General features: G+C 46.6%; 1 protein-coding gene across 2 annotated transcripts in view; it reads left to right on the top strand.

Annotated features, from left to right (window-relative positions):
• Nucleotides 1-17,953, top strand: part of NKAIN4 (sodium/potassium transporting ATPase interacting 4) — a 65,408-nt gene that overhangs the window by 24,370 nt on the left and 23,085 nt on the right. For both annotated transcript variants that reach the window (XM_089663735.1, XM_089663734.1), the window contains exon 2: nucleotides 13,941-14,078. In XM_089663735.1, the coding sequence (XP_089519861.1) occupies nucleotides 13,941-14,078 (138 nt within the window). The remainder of the gene's footprint in view (nucleotides 1-13,940; nucleotides 14,079-17,953) is intronic.

Genomic DNA, 17,953 nt, shown 5'->3' with positions numbered 1-17,953 from the left:
GGCCCGTCCTCTCTATGGGGTAATCCGGGAACATCACCTCTGTTCTCGGCCCGTACTCTCTATGGGGTAATCCGGGAATGTCACCTCTGTTCTCGGCCCGTCTTCCCTATGGGGTAATCCGGGAACATCACCTCTGTTCTCATCCTGTCCTCTCTATGGTGTAATCCGGGAACGTCACCTCTGTTCTCGGCCCGTCCTCTCTATGAGGTAATCCGGTACCGTCACCTCTGTTCTCGGCCCGTCTTCTCTATGGGGTAATCCGGGAACGTCACCTCTGTTCTTGGCCCGTCCTCTCTATGGGGTAATCCGGGAACGTCACCTCTGTTCTCGGCCCGTCTTCTCTATGGGGTAATCCGGGAACGTCACCTCTGTTCTCGGCCCGTCCTCTCTATGGGGTAATCCGGGAACGTCACCTCTGTTCTCGGCCCGTCCTCTCTATGGGGTAATCCGGGAACGTCACCTCTGTTCTCGGCCCGTCCTCTCTATGGGGTAATCCGGGAACGTCACCTCTGTTCTCGGCCCGTCTTCTCTATGGGGTAATCCGGGAACGTCACCTCTGTTCTTGGCCTGTCTTCTCTATGGTGTAATCCGGCAACATCACCTCTGTTCTCGGCCTGTCCTCTCTATGGGGTAATCTGGGAACGTCACCTCTGTTCTCGGCCTGTCCTCTCTATGGGGTAATCCGGGAACATCACCTCTGTTCTCGGCCTGTCCTCTCTATGGGGTAATCCGGGAACATCACCTCTGTTCTCGGCCTGTCCTCTCTATGGGGTAATCCGGGAACGTCACCTCTGTTCTCGGCCCGTCCTCTCTATGGGGTAATCCGGGAACGTCACCTCTGTTCTCGGCCCGTCCTCTCTATGGGGTAATCCGGGAACGTCACCTCTGTTCTCGGCCCGTCTTCTCTATGGGGTAATCCGGGAACGTCACCTCTGTTCTTGGCCTGTCTTCTCTATGGTGTAATCCGGCAACATCACCTCTGTTCTCGGCCTGTCCTCTCTATGGGGTAATCTGGGAACATCACCTCTGTTCTCGGCCTGTCCTCTCTATGGGGTAATCCGGGAACATCACCTCTGTTCTCGGCCTGTCCTCTCTATGGGGTAATCCGGGAACATCACCTCTGTTCTCGGCCTGTCCTCTCTATGGGGTAATCCGGCAACATCACCTCTGTTCTCGGCCTGTCCTCTCTATGGGGTAATCCGGCAACATCACCTCTGTTCTCGGCCCGTCCTCTCTATGGGGTAATCCGGGAATGTCACCTCTGTTCTCGGCCTGTCCTCTCTATGGGGTAATCCGGGAACATCACCTCTGTTCTCGGCCTGTCCTCTCTATGGGGTAATCCGGGAACATCACCTCTGTTCTCGGCCTGTCCTCTCTATGGGGTAATCCGGCAACATCACCTCTGTTCTCGGCCTGTCCTCTCTATGGGGTAATCCGGCAACATCACCTCTGTTCTCGGCCCGTCCTCTCTATGGGGTAATCCGGGAATGTCACCTCTGTTCTCGGCCCGTCCTCTCTATGGGGTAATCCGGGAACGTCACCTCTGTTCTCAGCCTGTCCTCTCGATCACACAATAGAGCGGAGTCCCTTTCCTTCATGAAATGGGAAAATGGGTTCAGATTTGGGTGCTATTACACTCTTTCCTTTGCCCTCTGGCCTTTTTTTTGCTAGGAGTGACAGCCCAGCAAGGAATGTTTGGTCCATTTGCTGGATGCCGTGGCCTCGTCTGTCTGGCCGGTCTCCTGTTGTCACTTTTAGAATCCAGTCACCTGGGCTTATCCATGGGATCAGAATGGCCATCTCATGTGGAACTTTTTGCTCCTTTTTGGTTTAAAAGAAAAAAAACCTCTGGTGGGCAAATTCTTGAGTGATATTTGCAATGTTTATTACAAGGATTGAATTAGTGCTGAGAGTTTAGACAGTGCTTTACATTTTGCACATCAGTCCCTGCCCAGAAGGAGCAATTGAAGGTCCCTATCTCCCTTGCAAAGACATACTAGGGCCAGTTGAAGTTTCTCTTGTCTGGGGGCCACTGCAGCCAGCAACAGATCTAGAGTTCGTTCACAGAGAACAGGCTGACCGATGCTGTGGGGACAGCAGAGAGGAGCCTCAAGACTCCCTGCAGTTCAAATACATACAGCCACCTTCTCTTTTGAATTATGCTGCAGACCGCTGCCCTCCATGTACAGGGAAAAAAATCTAAAAAATGCTGATTCATTAAATCTGACTGAATAGAATGGCATAGCAGGCCAGTTCTCTGCTATCTGTGCCTTGCAGATACGATCGTTCTCCTCGCTGACAGAGAGTCTTTTTGTCCATCGGAATGTGGGGCACGGAAGGTCAGGGTACCTGAAGACCGAGATATCTGTAATGAGTTCTGATTTTCCATCGGAATATTCATTTGCCAGTACTAAGCCTTCTGTAATAAGATTTGTAGAGATCTGATCAGGGGCGGACTGACCATTCGGGTACTTGGGCACTGCCCGAGGGCCCGGGGTCAGTAGGGGGCCCCATGAGATGCCCCTGGTACCTTTCATAGGCTTTTTTGGGTGTAGTTTGAGTGTGGGCGAGGACACAAGGGCCCCATGATCCCCTATTGCCCGGGGGCCCCATGAGTTGTCAGTCCACCCCTGGATCTGAGCATGGGCCAGGGGTGTTGGACCGAGGGAAGGTGGGGGTGGGAGTGTAAGGCGCAGGTACCTAGCACACCCTCTGAAAAGATTAAATACAAATCAAGATCTGTTTGATGTTATCTCATTGCCGAGCCGGCTGGCTTAAAGGAATCTTTTCACCCCACTTCCCTTATCTGTTGGAAAGTTTATGTTCTGAAATACCGGCTGTTCATAAAGATCCTTCTGCCCTTGGCCTGTTAATCTAAAGAACTGTTGGTTAGACAAAGGCAGGCGGTCAAAAAAAAAAAAAAGACAGAATCCCGACTGATAATGATCCTTTCTTGCAGACAGGAGGAGGCGAAGTATTAATTTATCAGGAGGTCGATCAGAAGTGACTGTTCCTATCCATCTATGGATATGAAAATGGCTTATGCAGGTCATAGACGGGTCGTTTATCGGCCGAATTTTCGTCCGAACGAATAATCGGCCAATATTCACACCGTTAGTGGGGCAATGTCGTCGGCCGATTTTCACAGTTCTCGTTTCTTTTTATCAGTCATGCTGGAAAATCTACAAAAAACAGCCGTTTTTCGTAAGCATTGGTGGCAGCAACGACCGATTTTTCATTTATCGGCCGACAATTCGGCCCGATAAACGACCTGTCTGTGGCCAGCCTAAAGCACATAAAAGTGACAATAAACATGCAAAACTCACAATGATGTCAGAGCCTCCCGTGCAACTAAAGTGGATATAAAGTACACACCCCTGTTAAAATGTCCGGTTTCTGTGATGTAAAGAAGTGAGACAAAGAAATTATTTTAGAACTTTTTCCATGTAAATGTAACCTATAATCTGTACAACAAACTGAAATCTTTTAGGTGGAAGGAAGTAAAAAGAAAAAAACTAAAATAATCTGGTTGCATAAGTGTGCACACCCTTACACTAATCCTTTGTTGAAGTCCCTTTTGATGTGATTCCAGTACTCAGTCTTTTTGGGGAGGAGTCTATCAGCATGGCACATCGTGACTTGGTAATATTTGCCCGCTCTACCTTGCTAAAACACTACAAATCTACCAAATTGTGAGGTTATCTCCTGTACACAGCCCTCTTCAGATCACCCCACAGATTTTCCATCGGATTCAGGTCTGGGCTCTTGCTGGGCCATTCCAAAACTTTCTTTCTGGTGAAGCCATTCCTTTGTGGATTGGATAGATGTTTTGGGTCGTTGTCATGCTGAAAGATGAGATTCCTCTTCATGTTCAGCTTTCTAGCAGAAGCCTGAAGGTTTTGTGCCAATATTGACCGGTATTTGGAACTGTTCATAATTCCCTCTACCTTGACTAAGGCCCCAGTTCCAGCTGAAGAAAAAACAGCCCCAAAGCGTAATGCTGCCACCACCATGCTTCACGGTGGGTATGGTGTTCTTTTGGTGATGTGCAGTGTTGTTTTTGCGCCAAACATATCTTTTGGAATTATGGCCAAAAGTTCAACCTTGGTTTCACCAGACCAGAACACATTTCCCCACATGATTTTGGGAGACTTCAGATGTGTTTTTGCAAAATGTAGCCGGTTTGGATGTTTTTCTTCGTAAGAAAAGGCTTCCATCTTGCCACTCTACCTCATAGCCCAGACATATGAAGAACACAGGAGATTGTTGTCACATGGACCACACAGCCAGTACTTGTCAGATATTCCTGCAGCTCCTTTCATGTTGCTGTAGGCCTCTTGGCAGCCTCCCAGACCAGTTTTCTTCTCGTCTTTTCATCCATTTTGGAGGGACGTCCAGTTCTTGGTGATATCACTGCTGAGTCATATTTTCTCCACTTGATGATGACTGTCTTCACTGTGTTCCATGGTATATCTATTGCCTTGGAAATTCTTCTCCTGACTGATACCTTTTATCAGTGAGATCCCTCTGATGCTTTGGAAGCTCTCTGCGGACCATGACTTTTGCTGTAGGATACGACTAAGAAAATGTCAGGAAAGACCACCTAGAACAGCTGAACTTTATGTGGGGTTAATCAGAGGCACTTTAAATGATGGTGAGTGTGTACTGACTCCTGTTTAACATGAATGTGATTGCTTAATTCTGAACACAGCTACATCCCCAGTTATAAGAGGGTGTGCACACTTATGCAACCACATTATTTTAGTGTTTTATGTTTACTTCCCCCCCCCCCCCTAATAGATTTCAGGTTTTTGTGTCAACTGAGTTATACAGTTTATAGGTTGCATTAAAGGTGGAGAAAGTTCTGAAATTATTTATCTTTGTCTCATTTTTTCATCTCATCACTGAAACCTGATATTTTAACTGGGGTGTGTAGACCTCCGTATGTCATCTCAGTTGCATGCTCAGCACCCTCCATGCAGTGAAATCCCCATATTGCAGACTGCCGGATGGGGTTATTTGGGGCCTCGTTTGCAGATGCTCTTTAATTACCCGGCTCAGTCTGGCGCTCAGCACACGCCGCAGCTTTGTCTAACGGTCTTGCATGACAGAGGATTTCCCGGGGGCTTCTACAGCTCCAGGATGGAAATGTGCGCAGACAATGAGCCGGTTTGAATGCTTTGTTTTACCGCTGGGAATTGGTTTTGTGTGCCTCACTATACACAACCACCTCCCGGTGTCTGCAGTGACATCTGTCCGCTGCGCTAAAACCGCACAGGTTGGAAAGTCGCTGCAGGCAGAGCAGCAAGTTGTCCCGCTTCTGTCTAACCTATCCGAAAATTGTCTTCGCATTTGACAAAATGGCCATTAGACATGTGCAGGACGAAATGGTTTGTTTCATTTAGGATCGAGGAGTTACTAATTTCATATTTCATACTGTAGTTTCGTTTTGATTATTTTCGACCGATTTCAAATCTTTCCAATAGATTCGAAGTATTCGAATCGAAAATATCGAATCTATCCGAATTCATTGTGAAGAATAGCTGGTTCTGTTCTATTCAAAATTCTAATTTTGGAAGACTATTCTTTCTATTCTAATCTATTATATATTTTTTCTGTTCTTTTCTATTCTATTCTTTTCTATTCTAGTCTATGTTTTTCTATTCTATTCCTTTATTTTCTGTTCTGCTCACAATTTGAATATCAGAAGACTGTTCTTTCTGTTCTATTCTAATATATTATTTTTTTCTATTATTTTCTATTTTAGTCTTTTATTTTCTATTCTATGCTTTTCTATTCTGTACCTTTATTTTCTATCCTATTTAATTCTATTCTTTTATTTTCTGTTCTGTTATGTTCTGTTTTACTCTATTCTTTTCTTTTTTTTTATTCTATTCTATGCTTTTCTATTCTGTACCTTTATTTTCTGTTATATTTAATTCTATTCTTTTATTTCCTGTTCTATTATGTTCTGTTTTACTCTATTCTTTTCTATTTTTTTCTGTTCTGTTTTATTTGATACTATTCTTTTTCTAAATTTGAATTTCAGAAGACTGTTCTTTCTATTCTATTCTAAGATATAATTTTTTTTTATTCTGTTCTATTCTTTTTCATTTTATTCTTATATTTTCTATTCTATTATATGCTCTTCTATTCTGTACCTTTATTTTCTATTCTATTTAATTATATTCTTTTATTTTCTGTTCTATTATGTTCTGTTTTACTCTATTCTTTTCTGTTTTATTCTATACTATTCTTTTCTAAATTTATATTTCGGCAGATGATGGCTATAGACTTTCTATTTTATTCTATTCTATACTTTTATTTTCTATTCTAACATTAATACACATAGTCTTTGAAGGAAATCAGCAATAGTCAGAGTTAGGGACCTTAGATTGTACGCCCCATGAGGGTTAGGGACCTTAGATTGTACACCCCTTGAGGGTTAGGGATCCTTAGATTGTACTCCCCTTGAGGGTTAGGGACCTTAGATTGTACACCCCTTGAGGGTTAGGGACCTTAGATTGTACACCCCTTGAGGGTTAGGGACCTTAGATTGTACGCCCCTTGAGGGTTAGGGACTGATGTGAATGTACAATATATATGTAAAGTGCTGCGTAAATTGACGGCGCTATGTAAGTACCTGAAATAAATAAATCATTTCTGACAAACTGAGCCAACTGAGTGGAGGAACTCTTTGGAACTCTTTGGTGGATTCTATCGATGATCATGGGTTCCAGACCTGGGAAGTGACCTCCTGTACATTTCGCTCATTGGCGTCATGAAAGGTGAAACTCGTTGAACATAACCGCTGATGAAGGGGCCCTTAAGAACCGAAGCGTGTTGGTTTGTTCTTGTGGACGTTTCTGATAAAATGAAAAACACTCAAACTGTAAAGCTTGGTCATACATGTGGCAGTCTTCAATCGATTTCCACCAGGAATCGCACAGGTTGTAAAGTCCCAGCAGGCAATGCAGCAAGCCATCCCGGCTCTGTTTTAACCCGGTGAAAAATTCTGATCAATTGCCATTTAGCTGCTAAGTTTAATAATTCCTCTACATGTTTATGACTGTTAGAGCCAGGGGCAGACTCATAAATCATGGGCCCCCCAAGCAATAGGGGATCATGGGGCCCCTGTGTCCTTACCCACACTCAAAGCACACCCAAAAAAAGCCTATAAAAGGTACCAGGGGCATTTCATGGGGCCCCCTACTGACCCTGGGCCTTCGGGCAGTGCTCGAATGGTCAGTCCGCCCCTGGTTAGAGCCATAAACTATGGTGGTTCATTTCAGACAAAGGATTGTTTTTTCAGAGGTTGGACTCGAATGTGTTCTAATGAAATGGTGCTTAGCATGGTTCTTCCTGAGGTATGTAAGCAGACATTGAAGAACTGAGTCTGTATGGAAGATATATGACTTGGTAAGCCCCTTCTCCTGGCTCTGAAATATTACTGCACTTAAACAATATTAATTCCTCTATAGCTTTTACTGCATTTACTGCTGACTCGTCAGCCAGGCCATGACCATACATGAAAAGTCGCCCCGCGCTGCATCCTGGGATCATTTTTTACACCTCTCTCTGTCTCGGAGAGGTGACCTTACTTGCGGGAGGAGAAACTTGAGCTTTGTATGCCTGAGACGTTTTACTATCGCTATCTTTTATTTATATAGCGCAATATATTTTGCAAGTCTTTAGAGGAAACATTGAGCCATGCAAAACATCCCCTGCCAAGCGGAGCTTGCATTTCAATATCCCTAATGGATAAACACAGGCTGGGGTCAATTATAAAGGTCAGGGCTCAGTAAAGACAGACAATGGAGAGATAAGTCACCTAATGAGTTTGTTGTACTGCATACCTTCCCCTTGTTGGATTTTTACTTCATTGTATAGGAGAGAAAATCAAGAGGAAGAGTGGAAACACCTAAAGATGGAAAAGATCACCCAGAACTTCAGAGCTACAGGGACTTGGAGATCTCACTGTCAGATTCCCCAAGACTCATAAGAGGCTAACAAATGACTCAGATTTCCAGACTTAACCTATAACTGCAATATCACTTGTGAGTGGACTGGGCCATTGAGGGAGCCAAGGCTCGCATCCAGCACTACTGACCCTGGGCCCTCGAGCAGTGCTCAAATGGTCAGTCCGCCCCTGGTTAGAGCCATAAACTAAGGTGGTTCACTGTGAGCATTGCCTGACTCCTGAAAGCAGGGCTGGTTGGCCAGTTCCTGAGCAGTTCCATTACAAAGGGCTCCAGTTATCCCAGTTGAACCACTACTTTATTAGCAGTCATTCTCAACCAGGGTTCTGTGGAACCTAGGGTTCCTCTGGAGGTTACAAGGGGTTCCTTGATCTATGGTTGATTGTCCTTCATAATTCTGGGGTCAACACCAGATAGCAGAGCCAGCTGCATGAAATCAGTGATCTTTTCAGCTGTCAATAGAGGTTACATTCTGACCAACACTGTAAGGTGGGCATACTTTCCACTAGCCACCAGTGTAAGGGGAATTTTGCTCACTGACCAACAATGAATTGGTTTTTAGCAGGGGTTCGAGACCTGAACATTTTTTCAAGGGTTCCTCTGGTGTGAAGAGATTGGAATAGAGTATTCAGCAATAGGAGTGGGAACATCCACTTACACACTTACTGCTGGAATTTCCAACACACGAGAGGCCGAGTGACCCAGCAATCCAGACTTAACCTATAACTGGAATATCATTTGTGAGTGGATTGGGCCATGCAGAAACCCAAGGCTCTCATCTAGCACTGTGGGCATTTGTGGACTTCTGAAAGCAGTGCTGGTTGGCCAGTTCCCAGGCAATGCCATTACAAATGTCTCTTTCTTAGCTAGACCATTAAGTTCTTGTATACGGGCAGCACAGTGGCTAAATGGTTAGCACTTCCGCCTGGCAGTACTAGGGTCGTTGGTTCGAATCCCAAACACGCCACCACCTGCCTGGAGTTTGAATGTTCTCCCTGTGCCTGCATGGGTTTCCTCTAGGTACTCTGGGTTCCTCCCACACTCCAAAGACATGCTGGTAGTCTAATTTGGCCCTAGTATGTGTATGTATGAATGTGAGTTAGAAACCTTAGATTGTACGTCCATTGAGAGTTAGGGACTGATGTGAATGACGGTGCTATAAAAGTCCCTGTAATAAATAAAGGATAAAAAATGCGACAGGTAGAGTGGGGAAAACCCAAAATAACCAGGAGCAGTGGCGGACTGACAACTCATGGGGCCCCCGGGCAATAGGGGATCATGGGGCCCCTGTGTCCTTGCCCAAACTCAAAAAAGCTTATGAAAAAGGTACCAGGGGCATCTCATGGGGCCCCCTACTGACCCCGGGCCCTCGGGCAGTGCCCGAGTTTCCAAATAGTCAGTCCACCCCTGACCAGGAGCTATACAGACCCAAAAGATTTCCCTACCGGAGTCCCCCACACACATAGGAAGACCAGAAGTGGTTTTGCACACAAAACTTCCCCAATTACTAGAACATCCCGTTTAGGTGGACTGCTCCCAGGAGAGAACTGGGAAGGGGGCAACTGCCCCTGGGCCAGTACTAAGAAGATATCTTGGGCTGGTGGAGTGGAAATACTTCACAATTTGGACGAGGCCTGCTCTAGTGTCTTGTGATGGATATTTTATATCTATCTGCTCCCTATTCAGTCCTGTGACCATAGCATCTGGCAAGGGAAAGTCTTCCAGCACCCATTTCTTTGCGGCTCTAAGATGTCATGTGACTGAATGCCAAGAGCCATTCTCGGCTTATCATGGAAGATGTGAAAAGGTGTGTTACAGTAAACCGTGTCCTTTAGGAGCACCAAGCTTTTCCCATGCCCCCCAATCACTGTGGCACCATATCACACTTTGGGTGGTATTCTTTCTTTACTGCACCGAAAGCTGTTCCTGCCATGAAAGGACCAGTTGGTTACATCTGGCCCCCAGCCCAAAGGTTTCCAGTCATCCGAAGACACATGGGCATTGCCAGATTTCTATAAGCAGTGGCAGATGGTACTGGCCAATTCCTATGAGCCATGCTAACAAAGAATAAATGAGACATACCCCAAGTGGAGGTCCAGTAATTGCATTGTTGCCTTGTTTAGAAGATAAATGTGTTACAGAGCAACTTAATTGCCTCGCTGGAGCCTGCTGAAACAGGTACCCCCTACTTGGAATTCTTGCAAAGCTGCAGCCGTACTGTTGCTCGGCAAGGGGTTAAATGCAAAATTGACTTTAGGCATCCTTCACGGGTGACCTTTGCTTGCATGCAAGGGATGCTGGGAAATGAATCACAAATTGCAGGACCCCAAGGAAGGTCGCCATAGCAACCCCGGCGGGGGGTAAACCAATTAAAACAAACATGTTGAGGTGGCAGGTAGGCTGCGGTGTGCGCAGAAAATCGCACAGGTAGGAGCCTCTTGCCTCTCTCACACTCCCCTTCCAGGATCATTTGCATGCAAATCAGATCTGGAGTGAGCGTCGTTGGCAGTGCCAAGCCTGTCTCATCTTCGCCGGGGTGACCCTGGAGGGTTGTCACAGAGAACGCATGTTAGAAAGGGCGGCGTGATGAATCCGCTTGGTATCAGGAGCAGTGGCCACGGAGACAGGATGATGGATTCCTCACAAAGAAAGTGGACAGGGATATCCATCATGCTGGAGGAGAGGCCTGGATAGCAAGCCAGCTCCCAGGAGCATTGCTGCGCTGACCGTAATTGCTGTACAGTGGCCAAAGGCCCCTTGGTGCTGAGCAAGGGTAAACTCGATAATGAGGACAGCCGATGTGTCCCTAGGCACCTCTGGCACACAAACAATTTCACACCTATATGGGCCTGTTCAGGCAGACAGCACAAAGTGCGACAGTACATTAACCCGCAGGAACCAATAACATTTCAACATGGCTCCCAATTTTCCCTTCTACCACCCAACCCCTTCTGTCCCTTTTTCCTTCTGCACTTGTTCCTCTGACAGCTCTAAAGAATAGTTCTGTAAAAGAACACATTGTCCACCAAACATGTTCATAAAGCCAACTAATATGCACTTGAACTTGGCCTAATTATTAATATAACTGTAGAGGCAGCAGTTGATTAACTTGACGTTTTCCGAAACTCCTGCTAATAACATCTCCCCACTACTAAATGTGACTAAGAGGATAAATTATAGTGTTTAGTGGTTGAAAAGATTGTGAAGAGCTGGAAGCCTACACAATAATAATAATAATTAGACTGAATATTGCAGAAAGTTTGGTGATCAAATAATACTCATTATTGGCTAACCTTCACCCTCAGCCTTTCCACTCCCCCTCCTCTCCAACATTTGGATATTTATTATTCTTATCTGGTAAATACGCTGTTTCTGGGAATGCTGCCTGCACTTCCTGAATTCTGACCTGGGTGAGTGACTTTTTTTTTACCCTCTTGGGAAGCCTATGTCACACATCCCAGGAGGGTTTGAAGTACCGTAGGGTGCATGCACCACTGGGACATCATCAGGAAGCTGGCTGACTCTTCCTGGCTGTTGCATATGGCCCCCTGATGATGTGCCGTGGTGCATGCACATCATAAGAGAGGTGGCTGCAAGAACCCAGAGAAGACATCCAGCCCCTAATGACGAGCTATGGCACATACACATCTTCAGGGGGTGACTACACGAACTTGGAAGAGACAGTCAGTCCCCGGATGGTACACTGTGGCTCAGGCATGTCCTTAAGAAGATGGCTGCAAAAACCTGGGAGAGACAGCCAGAATCCTACTGATACACCACTGTGGCTCATACCTGTCATTATGGGGGCAGGTGCAAGAACCCAGAGAAGACATCCAGCCAGTGATGACGAGTCTCAGTGCATGCATGTCATTGTGGGTGGTCACAAGAACCTGGAACAGACACTTGGCCCCCTGATGATAAACTGTGGATCATGCATGGCATCAAGGAACTGCTGCAAGAACCTGGAAGAGACAGCCGGCCTCCTGATGATGTATCATGGCACATATCTGTCATCAGGGGAGCAGTTGCAGGAACCTGGAAGACACAGTCATCCCCAGACAATGGGCATTGGTGCATGCGTGTCATCAGGGAGCAACTGCAAGAACTCAGAAGAGACAGCTGGCCTCCTGATGTGCAATGGTGCATGCATGTCAGCAAGGAGCTGCTACAATAACCTGGAAGAGACAGCCGGCCTCCTGATGATGCACCATGGCACATACCTGTCTTCAGGGGAGTGGTTGCAGGAGCCTGAAAGACACAGTCACCCCCAGACAATTGGCATTGGGGCATGGATGTCACCAGGGAGGCATTGCAAGAACTCGGAAAAGACAGCCGGTCTCCTAATGACGTGCGATGGTGCATGCATGTCATCAGGGAGCCAGTGCAGGAACTTGAAAGAGATAGCCAGCCTCCTGTTGATGTACCATGGCACATACCTGTCATCTGTGGAAAGGGGTGGGATGCAAGAACCTGGAAGACACAGCTGGCCTCCTGATGATGTATGGTGCTGCATGCATGTCATCAAGGAACCACTGCAAGAACTGGAAAGAGACAGCTGGCATGCACCATGACACATACCTGTCATCAGGGGCTGCTGCAAAAACCAGGAAGAAACAGCTGACCCCTTGATGATGTGTGGTGGTGCACACATGTCATCAGAGGGCACACATGCCATCAGAGCGCCACTGCAAGAACTTGGAAGACAGCCAGCCTCCTGATGATGTGCTCTGGTGCATGCATGTCATCAGGGAGCCGCTGCAAGAACTTGAAAGACAGCAGACCGCCTGCTGTTGTACTGCATGTCATCACGGAGCCACGGCAAGAACCTGGAAGAGACAGCCGGCCTCCTGATGATGCACCATGGCACATACCTATCATCTGGGGAAGTGGCTGCAAGAACCTGGAAGACATAGCTGTCCTCCTGATGATGCGTGGTGGTGCATGTATGTCGTCATGGAGCCGCTGCAAGAACGCAGAAGAGAAAGCCAGCCTCCTGATGATGCACTATAGCACATACCTGTCATCAGGGGTGGCTGCAAGAACCAGGAAGACACAGCTGGCTCCTTGATGATGTGTGGTGGTGTACACATGTCATCAAAGGGCACACTTGTCATCAGAGGGCTAGCTACATAAGAAAAAGATGGTGGCACAGGACTGGGCTGGCCCCTTGATGATGTGTGGTGGTGCACACATGTCATCAGAGGGCACACTTGTCATCAGAGGGCTGGCTACATAAGAAAAAGATGGCGGCACAGGACTGGGTGTGTAGATGGTTCAGGTGTGGGACAGCTGATCACAAAAAAACACCATAGAATAACTGGATATGGATGTTTTTTGTGCATAACCCAACAAAAAAAAGTGGGGAGGAGAAATAAAATGGGCGGGAGTGAAGTTCACTACAGATAGAAGAGCAGAGATTTCAAATCCCCGGAACGCTGCACAGACTCCGTGGGCACAGACAACACATCACCTATGGAGGTCAATATAGTGGGAACCTGGGGGTAGGGAGGGTGTACGGTGTTAGTCCCCCTTTTAATTTTTTTCTGAAAAGATGAACACTTTAAAGCAAACCTGTCAATAGGATAGGATTTGTAAAATGTCACACTGTGATAGCAGGTAGCGTCAGCTGTTGATATGAATATCTGGCTTTTGGAGGCAGCAAGGAAGGTCTTAAAGGGCATGTAAACTCGAACAATGAATTTATATTGAATATACCAATAAAATTGTTATGCAAGTTACCAGTTCTTAGATGTGGTGACTGCCTTAGTTTTCTTTTTTCAGACTTTTTGTCACTCCATAGTGACAGATTCTCTTTGTTTTGACAGCACGGTGATCAAAGCTTCATACCCTGTGGCCTAGTGCTGCCTAAAACCAGCAAAATACAGTATGCATGAAAAATGTTCATTTATTTATTGCTCTGCTTCCTAAACCTCTCCTTTTTCTATTTTCCTCTCTTTACAGATCGCAGCACTAGAGCGTCAAGTCTTTGACTTCTTGGGCTACCAATGGGCTCCAATTTTGGCTAATTTTCTACACATCATCGCTATCATACTAGGCCTGTTCGGCACTTTACAGTACAGGCCGCGCTATGTCATTGCGGTAAGAGTTCATGTCATTGGTGGAGAGCTTCGGGTATTGCAAGAGAGAGTTACAGGGCGAGCATCACCAGCTCCATGTAACAAAGGATTCTGGGAAATGAAGCCACCATCATTGGTTCAGCAGCTTTTTCCTGCTGTAAGATAGACAGAGTTGTGTTCCCTTTAGGAAAAATGGTAGTTTTTGCTCGATTTTAAAGTAAAACTGCTTCCATAGAGCAGACACCACAAGATGCCTGCTGTTGCCAGAGCAGCTTCCTCTGTGCCGCTCTCTGATTCAGTTCCACTTTGTTACTGGGACTTAGCGAAGCTCTATTAACTGCCTTCTCAGTGGTCAGTAACTCTCATTGGACATAGGGATGGCAGTTGATGGAATTACAGTGGAAGTCCAGTCAAAACCTAACTAAGCCTAAACCTGCTCCCACCCCCATTCTAAGCCCTATGCCAGGGGTTTACAAACTGCATCCAGAGGGCCGGATATGGCCCTTTGCTTACCTTTATCTGGCCCTTGGGACACTATTCCTCCTGCTGATACCAACAATCGGGTACTATTCCTCCCACTGACACCAAAGACAGGGAATTAATTTTCCCGTTGACACCAATATTGAGGCACTATTCCTCCCACTGACACCAATAATGTAGCACTATTCCTCCTACTGATATCAGTGATGGGGCACTATTCTTCCCACTGACACCAATGATGGGGCACTATTCCTCCCACTAACACCAATGATGGGTCACTTTACCTCCCACTGACACCAATGATGGGGCACTATTCTTCCCACTAACACCAATGATGGGTCACTTTACCTCCCACTGACACCAATGATGGGGCACTATTCCTCCCACTAATACCAATAATGGGGCACTATTCTTCCCACTAACACCAATGATGGGTCACTATACCTCCCACTGACACCAATGATGGGGCACTATTCATCCCACTGACACCAATGATGGAGCACTATTCCTCCCACTGATACCAATGATGGGGCATTATTCCTCCCACTGATACCAATGATGGGGCACTACTCCTTCCACTGATACCAATGATGGGGCACTATTCCTCCCACTGACACCAATGATGGGACACTATTCCTCCCACTGATACCAATGATGGGGCACTATTCCTCCCACTGATACCAATGATGGGGCACTACTCCTTCCACTGACACCAATGATGGGGCACTATTCCTCCCGCTGATACCAATGATGGGGCACTATTCCTCCCACTGATACCAATGATGGGGCACTATTCCTCCCACTGATACCAATAATGGGGCACTATTCCTCCAACTGATACCAATAATGGGGCACTATTCCTCCCACTGACACCAATGATGGGGCACTATTCCTCCCACTGACACCAATGATGGGGCACTATTCTTCCCGCTAACACCAATCATATAATGGGTTTACTCACACTGACCACCAAGCCTATAGCATTGTTTACTCTCACCATTGCCAAGGCATTTTCTACTCCCACTGGCCCCAGTCCGGCCCCCCTAAAGTTTGAAGGTCAGTAAAATGGCCCTTTGTTGCAAAAGTTTGGTGACCCCTGTGCTGTGCTAACTACCCTGTAAAGGAAGATGCTTATACTTACCTAATCTAAGGGTAATCCATTCTATTCATGTGACCTCCCCAGAGGCCAGACTCAATGTAGAGGAGAGATGGCTGACAACTGCTGCAAAACCTGGCTGGTGATGTCACCCATAGGCTTACTCTGGGGCTTTCCCTCCTCTACACTGAAGCCGCCGCAAGGAGAAGATCATGTGACCAGACCAGAGTGCCCTTAGGTTAGGTACATATCTCTCCTTTGCAGGGAAGTTTCGTGGAGGGCTTAGACTGGGGGTGGGAGCAGGTTTAAGTTTAGTTAGGTTTTGACTGGACTTCTACTTTAAAGCGGAGTTACACTCACTCTGTAAAAAAAATAAGTCAGTAGCTACAAAAACTGTAGCTGCTGACCTTTAAAAAACAGCCACTTACCCATCCCACGATCCCGCGTTACCCCCGCCACAGCCCGTTTCACCGGCTGTCCTGTATTCCAGGAGGCCGGCATCTTCAATGTGGGCACCCAGTTTCATAGCCAGGTGCCCACTGCGCACGCGCGATCAGTGCTGCGCTTCCTGAATGGCCCTGTTGTCTTCAGGGACCTGTCACGTGTCCCACAAGACTTCGGGGAGGAAGGGTAGGAGGACAACTTCCATTTCCAATCGCCTAGGCAATCGCAGCGGAAGTGGGAACGGGTACCTGTCAAATTCGGGTACCCATTCCCCCTGTTCCCCAAAGGTGCCAATCCTTAATGAGGAGCGGGGGACCAATCTTTAAAGCAGAACTTCCCCTTTTGGGTGGAACTCCTCTTTAAGTCCAGCTCCTGTAATAAAGTGAAACTGAATCAGAGAAGTGCACTCTCTCAAAGAATCTTCTGACTGATTAAGATAATTGAGAGCATCTCATTCTAGATCAGTGGTTCTTAACCTGGGTTCGATCGAACCCCAGGGGTTCGGTGAGTCAGTCTCGCGGGTTCGGCGGAGTTGAAGACCCACACCTGACTCATATGATTCGTGATGACATGCCCCGCTTGTCCATCATTGGCTGCAGGTGGTCACGCAACATCGCTTAGCCCAGTGGTCGGCAAGCCGTGGCTCGCGAGCCACATGCGGCTCTTTACACGCTTTAATGCGGCTCTTGTGTGCCGGGCGCCCGCTCCCCTCCTCCTCTCGGGCGGCAGGGACTCTGCAGCGTGATCCAAAAAAAAAAACAGCCAGGGCAGCGTGCTCAAATGCAATGATTGGCCAGTCTCGCTGCCACTCATATCCTGATAGCCAGTGATTGGCTGTCAGGATGTGTGTAGGCGGGGCAGCGTGACGAACGTGAGAGGACCTAGGCTCCTCTCACAGTCCGCCCTGAAGACCGGAACGGCGCGGGAATACGGCGAGAGGAACGCGCGGAGCAAAGGTAAGTGAATTGACACAGGGGGGACTTGGCTTACTACTTGCTACTTACTTACTACTACTATATGAGAGATGAATTAATATGGGGGATGAATTACTATAGGGGGGATGAATTACTATAGGGGGGATGAATTACTATGGGGGATGAATTACTATATGGGGGATGAATTACTATATGAGGGATGAATTACTATATGGGGGATGAATTACTATAGGGGGGATGAATTACTATGGGGGATGAATTACTATATGGGGGATGAATTACTATGGGGGATGAATTACTATATGGGGGATGAATTACTATGGGGGATGAATTACTATGGGGGATAAATTACTATGGGGGATGAATTACTATAGGGGGGATGAATTACTATGGGGGATGAATTACTATATGGGGGATGAATTACTATGAGGGATGAATTACTATATGGGGGATGAATTACTATAGGGGATGAATTACTATATGGGGGATGAATTACTATATGGGGGATGAATTACTATATGGGGGATGTATTACTATGGGGGATGAATTACTATATGGGGGATGAATTACTATATGGGGGATGAATTACTATAGGGGGGATGAATTACTATAGGGGGGATGAATTACTATGGGGGATGAATTACTATATGGGGGATGAATTACTATAGGGGGGATGAATTACTATGGGGGATGAATTACTATATGGGGGATGAATTACTATATGGGGGATGAATTACTATATGGGGGATGAATTACTATAGGGGGGATGAATTACTATAGGGGGGATGAATTACTATGGGGGATGAATTACTATATGGGGGATGAATTACTATATGGGGGATGAATTACTATGAGGGATGAATTACTATGGGGGATGAATTACTATATGGGGGATGAATTACTATATGGGGGATGAATTACTATAGGGGGGATGAATTACTA

Source organism: Staurois parvus, unplaced genomic scaffold, assembly GCF_062004578.1.
Source record: "Staurois parvus isolate SC_StPar_1 unplaced genomic scaffold, SC_StPar_1.0 ptg001756l, whole genome shotgun sequence".
NCBI lineage: Eukaryota > Metazoa > Chordata > Amphibia > Anura > Ranidae > Staurois > Staurois parvus.
The sequence above is the reverse complement of the archived record's forward strand: the minus strand, read 5'-3'. Positions and strand labels throughout refer to the sequence as shown.